The 9,017-nt window shown below is 39.4% G+C and overlaps 1 protein-coding gene and 1 long non-coding RNA gene across 2 annotated transcripts; both read right to left on the bottom strand.

The window, feature by feature from the left end:
• On the bottom strand, positions 333-2,524 carry LOC104786837 (exocyst complex component EXO70A1). Its single transcript, XM_010512295.1, has 2 exons — positions 1,421-2,524; positions 333-1,292 (listed from the first exon to the last, which is right to left on the bottom strand). Exons 1-2 carry the CDS (start codon positions 2,485-2,487, stop codon positions 530-532), a joined length of 1,830 nt encoding a protein of 609 aa, XP_010510597.1. The 5' UTR covers positions 2,488-2,524; the 3' UTR covers positions 333-529.
• Positions 3,874-8,851, bottom strand: LOC109133097. The gene is made up of 3 exons (XR_002038040.1): positions 8,468-8,851; positions 8,071-8,375; positions 3,874-4,553 (listed from the first exon to the last, which is right to left on the bottom strand). It is a non-coding gene; the product is annotated as an uncharacterized LOC109133097 (long non-coding RNA).

Below are 9,017 nucleotides of genomic sequence, written 5' to 3'. Positions count from 1 at the left end.
TGGGATGGTAAATTTGACTTTATTTTTTTTCCTAACAAAACAAAAAAATAGTATTTTAGGCAAAAAAAATAATTTATCTAACCCTTACATTTTATAAGTTACTTTAGTAATTAACCCCTTAATTTAGGTTAATCTAGTTTTTCTCCCTTTATATATTTAGTGATTTTTTTAGAACATTTTTGTAATCGGTCCGAGATTTCGTTTCTTCAAAGTACTGTTTGTTAATTACTCACAAAATAAATATTGACAACTAATAGAAACAATTATTATCCTACATAAATCGTCCACACAGCCACAAATTTAAACGCTTATCATAAATGACATCTTCTAAACTGGGCTGCGCCGTTTTGTGAGCTATACAAATATTGGTCATGTCACATACAGTACTGAATACTAAACACTCTCGCTTGCTAAACCAACCAATCATAGGCTTTACCGGCCGTAACGTATCCAACAATGACTGATGTCCAACGATCTCTGATCCATGAAAAGATCCAAAGTACATACTGACACAAATGCCACTACAACTTCAACGTCCTGATTCTGAGTTAAGCGAACGTCCTGAGTCCGAAGGTTTAAGGGAAGGAACGATGATACACGATCGTCCCGTACCTAAGAAAAGGTCAGAAAGGTAGTAACCTAAATCTTCAGGGGAAAATCTGACAATGTCCTCCCAATTCTCCACCTGGTACTTTCCATAAAACGACGTCGCAACCGTAGTTAACTTCTTCGTCAAGGAACCTTTTAAATCGTCTCTCAATTTCGAATCAGGTACAACCCACTCGCTCTGCTTCTGAAACGTTTCCTCAAACGCCTCGTTGAATCGCATCAACCGCTCTTTGGCCACATGTTCTTCGAGCATCTCCTCGTCACGATCGGAAAGTGACGTAATCACTTCTCCCCAAGCTATTTTCTCGTATTTTTCTAGGTATTGCGTAACTTTACCTTCGTGATTGGTCACCCATTCATCTCCCAAAACGACTCTCAGATTCGATGTACGTACCTTGGAGACCACGTAATCAAGATTGTTGGCTAAGAAGAGGTACGATAGAGCCATATCATTGTAGATTCGAGATTTTGTGTCGATTTTACAAAGCAGGACGAGGATTAGCCACGCGAATCTTGTCGTTACCGGAGCAGAAGAAGACGAAGTTCCGGTTTCTCCTCCTTCTTTGTTGTCTTCATCATTGTTCCCGAAGTAATCTTCCGGTAATGGCAACGTCGATTCAGTGAGAACTCCAGCAAGACACTCATTATAATCGGCAAGGAAGACTATAAAATTCATGACGTACCTGTTGTGATTATGGTGAATTAGAAGATTATCTTTTAGTTTTAGGGTTTTTTTTATAATGAATGTGTGACTATAAAATATGAAACTTCTATTAGTATGAGAATTTATATGTTCAAGGTCTCATATTACCTTGTGAGCTGATGAACTCCACCTCCAGGGATTAGCGATTTCGAAGCTTCTTTTGTAATGGAAGCTTCGAATTCGGCAACCATTGAGTTAATCGCCTCACCAAGATTGTTGAGAGAATCAGCAGCTTGTAAGCGGACCGAAGAAGTCGAATTATAACTAAAAATCTCTTCGATTTGAGGAAGAAGCTGCGAGATCGTTTGGTAAACGTCGAGAGTCAAGAAGATCTTCTCTACGGTTTTTTTACATCTTGCAACACTCACGGGGAAGACAAAGAGTGTTAAAGCGTTATCTAACGTAATCTCCGTGAAGCAAGACTCCGCAACGGAGACAGATGGCGAGAACACGTGATCACATAGGATACGTTCACCATCGAAGAGATTTGTTATGACAACTTTCGTAGCTTCTAACCACTTCTTGATGTTCCTCTCCATACTATCCCAATCCAATTTCTGAATCTTGCCAAAACTAAGATTCTCAAACCCTAAGTTTCTCAACGCTTCGACCATGATTGATCTTCTTATTTTCTTGTAAATCTTGACACATTCGTTTTCGTAACCGGATGATATCATACAATCAGCGATCATTTTCAAATCCGTCATAACATCAGCTTCTTCGGATTTAGGAACTTGAGAATAAATAGAAACTTTTTTCCTCGGGTTGAAAGATGGGGAAGATCGAACGGAGACGGATTCATGATCAAGATTTCGTCGGTTCGATTTTAAAACACGGTAAAACTCTTTTTCCAACTGTTTCATAGCGATAGTTACAAGATTATGCGCTCGAGTGAGTTTTGGTGAGTCAGGATTCACCAAGACCACTCCTTGAATCGCGTATTGTAAGCTGTTGATGACTTCGATAAATCTTCTTCCTTCGGCGCGATTATCTGTGGAGAAAATGGAAGAGAGGGAGCAAGAAGATGAACGAGATTGATCCGGAGAAATCCATTTTCGGGTGAGAGATTCAGCTGCTTCAATACTATCCATTAAAAGAGACTCAGAGAAGATTTGGTATGGACGTGGTTTTGACTTTTTCCCTAGGGTTATAGACGGTTTAAATAGTAGCATCATTTTGTTTTTGTTTTGTTTTTTTTTTCCGTTTTCTTAGTTTTGTAAAATATGATAGAATGTGAAGAAAAGATGTTTGATTTTTGTTTTGGAGGTGTTCTAAGGAAGTATGTTTTTGATTGACTATTTTTATTTTTGAGGTCTTTGATTCAATTTCCTTAAAGCATGTGGTTATCCTCCATTTACTCTAATTTTTTTTATTGTAGTTTAAGAACTTTAGACAATTTTTTATTTTTAAAATAGCCGAGAATCAGGGGATTTGGAAACGTTAATCTATTTACGATTTTTGTCTTTTTCTTTGTTTGAACCTCAGATATTTTGAGAATGTTGTCAATTGTGGAATTTAAAATTGAATTTTTTATCTTTTTGAGAAAAAATAATAAGGTCGAGGAGAAAAAGTTTGTTACGAGGAGAGACTACGAGTTTATAATAATTAATAAGTAGGGTTTATAATAAGAATTTTGATACTTCTTCGGGAACCCTAAGTGGATTTTCTTCCTATATAATCAATGAGGAAGGAGACGTAGGGTTTATAATTCCAATCATTGTTGCTGATTTTGTGAGAGAGCTCGTTTGCTGCCACCACTGATTAGGAGAAGATCGCAGTAACTTATTGACACTTGAGACTTCCAAGTCTACCGAAAACTCACTGATCCAAACTATGAGATTTGTAAATAGGTCCAGACTCCAGTTTGATGCACAAATATTCATAACACGGTAAGTCAAACTCATTTCCAACAGTCAACATAAATAACACAACGAAATTGAGAGCAATGCAAAATATCAAATTCCATAACAAGGTTAGTCACACTCATCACTAAACATAAACAAAACTTAATGAAGCAGATGAGATAGTAATACTGACACAAGTACGACCGACTACTAAAATTATCAGCATTACTACGAAAAAAAAGAAGAAGAAAAAAACCAGATAATATATCGAAATTTTGAGACGTTATACCTCTTTCTTCTTGTCGGTTTTCTCTTCACCTCATGGAAGGATAATAAATCACATCATTCAATAGTAGAACCAAATACAGTCCAATAAATCGTACAAGTTTCATTTACTGAAGAACATGATCGATTCAATGATTCTGTCAAACTAGAGAGGGAGAACTACGTACGTCGTTGTAAAGACGAGACGGTGCAGCATCATTTTTAAAAAATATATATATAAAAAATTATAGCTGTTTCCGTTTACACGTATCGGCAGAGGGCAATTGAAAAGTGTATTTCTCAAGTCTAAGTTCTAAACTATATTTAAAGTCAAAATATCAATTCTTGCATATACCAAAATTTGTCGACCAGAAATACTATAATATCTCTGCAATCCAAATTTGACTATTTTTTCAAATTCTAATACGTGTATGCGCTATTTCATACACAGAATTAATATTTCTGATGGCTTAATTTAAAAGGAGGTTTTGTTTTTTTCCCCCGAAAGAGAATAGACTTTCTCTTCGTCTACCACCAAACAAAATTCTATTTTATTTGATTTCGACATTGTTGTGAGCCTTAAAAGGAAGTCGTTAGTACATTCTAAATGAAGCTGAAGTGTGAGTCGATTCAGTCCGATAAAGGTTTTGGGCATGAAATGAAACGTTTAGGCCTTTTGGTAGGTGAAGGCCCGGTAAGCTTCTTATTTTCATTCAAGGTCCAGTTGCAAGTTCAGGAAGACTCTATTGTTGTGTCTCCTTGTGGACGTGTCATCGTATACAAAACCCTGCTCCAAGGTTTGTTGCTCCAAAGGTTGAATGTGAGCTATAAAGAGAGCTATTCAACGGTTATAAAAGGAGAGCACAGGGTGAAGACAAAAGAGTAAGAGGAGTGTGAGTATCAAGCAGAAAGATCTAGAGAGAAAGATAGAGGTTTTAGAGCTTATCTTCTTCCTTCTCATCTTGGTGTAAATCTCTCTGGGGTTGTTCATCTTTCTGGTTTCTTGTACTCTGTTTAACACTTGATATAAACCTTGAGAGCTGGTTTTAGCTCTCCAAGACGTACCTTGGTCACCTTGACCTTGAGAACTTGTAAATTCTCGTGTCGTCTCTCTCTCTCGTTCGATCTTGTTTCTACACACACAAACAAACAAATTACTAAACGTTCTGCGTCTAAATCGGTTTGAAACACAACAAATGGTAGCTTGGTTGGAGGTCATAAAGTTGGTGTCTTTCAACTTGAGATATTCTTTCGTGAAGTTCATACATCAGAAGATCTATTCTCAGCAGATTTTGATCAAGTCTAGTGATAGGAGTAGATGGAGCCTACTCTGGGAAAGTTCAAAGTGGATAAGTTTGATGGGGAATGTGACTTCTCGATCTGGAAACATAGGATTTTAGGCCAACTGGAAATACTTGGTCTGGAGTCAGTCATCAAGACTGAGGACTCACCCAAAGCTTCAGGAGAGAAAGAAAGTGAATCAGATCCTAAGTGGCTAGCTAAGGACAGATGGGTTAGAAATCTGCTGGGTATGAGTGTAACGGATCCAGTGTTGAGAAAGCTCATGAAACACACCACTTCTCAACGTATGTGGGAAGAACTGGAGTCTCAGTATCAGGATAAGTCTCTACCGAACAGATTCTACCTCAAGCTGAGATTCTACAGTTTTAAGATGGAGGAAGATAAGAATCTGGACAAGAATCTGGACGTGTTCAACAAACTGGTTCAGGATTTGGGAAGTCTAGATGTGGAGCTAAGTGATGAGGATCAGGCTGTTATTCTCCTTAACAGCTTACCATCGAAGTTTGCTCAGCTGGTTCATACTCTCAAGTATAGAGGGGGTAAGGAAACCATTACGTTAAAGGAGATAACTTAATAAGCCTACTCCTTGGAGACAGAGTTGAAGCAAAGCGGAAACTATTTGACTAAGTCCAGCGGTGAAGGTCTCTACGTTAAGTACAAAAAAACTGATAAGATGCCTAATCAGAAAGGAAAACAAGCAAAGGGAAAAGAGAAGGCTAAGGGTAAGAAGACTTGCTGGATTTGTGGAGCAGAGAGACACTTTAAAAAGGATTGTCCCAAGAAAGGTCAAACAAGTAACGCTGAAGCAGGTGTCGGAGAAGGCATATATTCTGAACCCGTGGTGCTAACTGCGTCTGAAAGAACAAGAAAAGGGTGGATTCTGGATACATGGTGTTCTTATCATCTAACATATAGGAAGGATCTAATGTTCGATGTTGAAGAAGTCGATGGAGGAAAGATCCTAATGGGAAACGATTCGTCCTGTGACATTACAGCTATAGGGAAGATCAAGATTGTCAATCATGACAACACCACTGTCATATTGACAAAAGTCAGGTACTCACCAACCGCAAAGAGAAACTTGATCTCTATGGGACAGCTAGAATCAGAAGGTTGTTGGTTCTAGTCTAAAAACTTTAGACTGCAAGTGTTCTGTAAGGATAAAGAAGCTTTGGCTGGTGACTACAAAGACACCCTATATATACTTGATGGAAAACCGGTGGTGGAGCAAGCAAACTCAGCAATTAAAGACGGAGATAGGACCATGCTATGGCACAGCAGGTTGGGGCACATGAGCGAGAAGGGTCTACAGCTACTGGCAAAGAAAGAAATGTTAAAAAAAGAAGAAATCTCAGAGCTGAAAGACTGTGAATTTTGTGTCCTCGGAAAATTTTACAGGTCATCGTTCAAAGGTGGAAAGTATACTTCCAAGGATCGTTTGGAGTATGTTCACTCCGACCTATGGGGATCTCCTAACGTCACTCCGAGTCTGTCAAAATGCCAATATTACATCTCATTTGTTGATGATTTCTCCAGAAAAGTTTGGGTCTATTTTCTAAAGACAAAAGATGAAGCATTCAGCAAGTTTGTGGAATGGAAAACCTTGGTGGAGAATCAAAGCGGTAAGAAGCTGAAGACACTGAGGACAGATAATGGTCTTGAGTATTGCAATAAAATCTTTGACGATTATTGCAAGTCTCATGGCATAATGAGACACAACACCTGTCCCTACACTCCACAACAAAACGGAGTGGCTGAAAGGCTAAAGAGAACTATTCTAGAAAAGGTGAGAAGTTTGTTGAGTGAAACAGGGCTAGGAGAAGTTTTTTGGGCTGAAGCAACCTCCACACTGGTATACATGATAAACAGGTTGCCGTCAACACCTCTAAATTTTGAAGTTCCAGAGGAGATCTGGACAGGTTCAAAGCCTGAGTACGATCATATGAAGAGGTTTGGCTGTCTTGTGTATTATCACGTTGATCAAGAAAAACTGAAACCACGAGCAAAGAAGGGAGTATTCATGGGGTATCCACAAGGAGTAAAAGGATACAAAATTTGGAGTTATGAAGAGAAAAAATGTGTCATCAGTCCGGATGTAACATTTTGGGAAGAAACTCTCTACAAGGACATTGGAAAGCTGTCAAGGGAGTCGAGTGAGGCTGAAGAACAAGTTCCGGATAAAAGAAAAGTTGGTGTCACTCTCGCAGACAGTAATCAGGAAGGTGTATTGATTAGAGAGCAAGGAGAAAGTTCAGTTGGAGGTGGAGCTACCTCAGAAAGGAACACTGAAGAAGGATCAGAGTTTCTGAAGGAATATTTTCACCAACGGGTCTTGATTCATATCTTCTAGCAAGAGATAGAGAAAGGAGAACTATTAAACCGCCTAGCAGGTTTGATAATGGTGATGTAGCAGCTTATGCTTTGACCATGTCGGAGATCATTGAGGTTGAAGAACCGAGAACATTTCAAGAAGCAATGAACAGTAAGGATAAATTGAAATGGGGAGGAGCACCAGATGAGGAAATGGCATAAGATGATAAGAATCAAACCTGGAGATTAATAGAGAGACCAGAAGGGCAGAAGGTTATTGGCTGCAAGTGGGTATATAAGCTTAAACCAGGATTATCCGAAGATGAAGAACCAAGGTTTAAAGCCAGGTTAGTAGCAAAAAGCTATGCTCAAGTTGAGGGTATTGACTACAATGAAGTGTTTGCACCAGTCGTGAAACATACTACTATAAAGTTGATGTTGTCGATGGAAGTTGATCAAGATTTTGAGCTGGAACAGTTAGATGTGAAGACCGCCTTTCTCAATGGTGATTTGGAAAAGAGAGAATACTTATGGAACAGCCAGAAGGATACGTTAAAGGAAATCAAGTTTGCCTACTTCAGAAATCACTATATGGTTTAAAACAGTCTCCAAGGCGATGGAATTTGAGATTCGACAAGTTTATGAAGTCACAGAAGTTTTCAAGAAGTCAGTTTGACACTTGTGTGTATTTCAGAGATTATGGTGAAGGAAAGAAAGTTTACCTACTTCTATATGTGGACGACATGCTAATAGCAGCTAAAGATTCGCATGAGATCAGTAAGGTAAAGGCGTTACTAAGCAAGGGGTTTGAAATGAAGGATCTAGGACCAGCCAAGAGGATCCTAGGAATGGACATTATCAGAGATAGACAGAAGGGAACTCTAATTCTGTCTCAAGAAGCCTACATTGATAAATTTTTGAGGACCTTTGAAATTGAGGATTCAAGGTTGGTTCAAACACCTATGGGTTGTCAGTTCAAGCTCGCTAGTACAAGGAAAGAAGAAAAGGTAGAAACCGAGTCAAGGATGAGGAACATACCTTATTCAAGTGCAGTCGGAAGCATCATGTACGCGATGGTAGGCTCCATACCAGACATCGCTCACGCTGTAGGACTGGTGAGTCGGTTCATGAGCTCCCCTAACAAGACACATTAGGAAGCAGTTATCTGGACACTCAGATATTTAAAGGGAAGCTCAAATTGTTGTCTGACATTCAAGAAATCAGACAAGTTTGATATTGTAGGTTACTGTGATAGTGACTACGCTATTGACCTGGATCGGAGAAGATCCATTACTGGATATGTCTTTCAATTTGGAAGAAACACCGTTAGCTGGCGTTTTGGCCTACAACAGATTGTTGCACTATCATCAACAAAGGCAGAATACATGGCCTTAGCCGAAGCAGTAAAGGAGGCTCTATGGTCAAGAAGAATTACCTGTGAGCTCGGATTCAAGCAGGAGAGTGTTGAGATCTTCAGCGACTCTCATAGTGCCATCTGCCTAGCGAAGAACAGTGTCTTCTATGAGAGGACAAAACATATCCAGACGCGATACCATTTCATCCGAGATGTGATTGCAGACGGGGATGTGATCATGTCAAAGATAGACACAGAGATCAATCCAGCAGACCTTCTTACCAAACCTCTACCGGTGAAGAAATTTGAGGATGGGAGAAGGGATCTATGTGTGTACAGGAACTAGATCTAGCTCGTGAGAGAGCTAGGGTTTTCGATCGGGATGATCGGGACAAAGAAGAGAATCGGACAGGGTTCTCTTGGTTTGTCGGAAGAATCGAGGTGGAGAATTGTGAGTCAATTCAGTCCGACAAAGGTTTTGGGCATGGAATGAAACGTTTGGCCCTTTCGGTAGGTGAAGGCCCGATAAGCTTCTTGTTTTCATTCAAGGTCCAGTTGCAAGTTCAGGAAGACTCTATTGTTGTGTCGCCTTGTGGACGTGTCATCATACACAAAACCCTGCTCCAAGGTT

The sequence above is a fragment of the Camelina sativa genome, chromosome 5, assembly GCF_000633955.1.
Source record: "Camelina sativa cultivar DH55 chromosome 5, Cs, whole genome shotgun sequence".
Classification (NCBI taxonomy): domain Eukaryota; kingdom Viridiplantae; phylum Streptophyta; class Magnoliopsida; order Brassicales; family Brassicaceae; genus Camelina; species Camelina sativa.
This window is presented reverse-complemented; position numbering and strand designations above follow the sequence as displayed.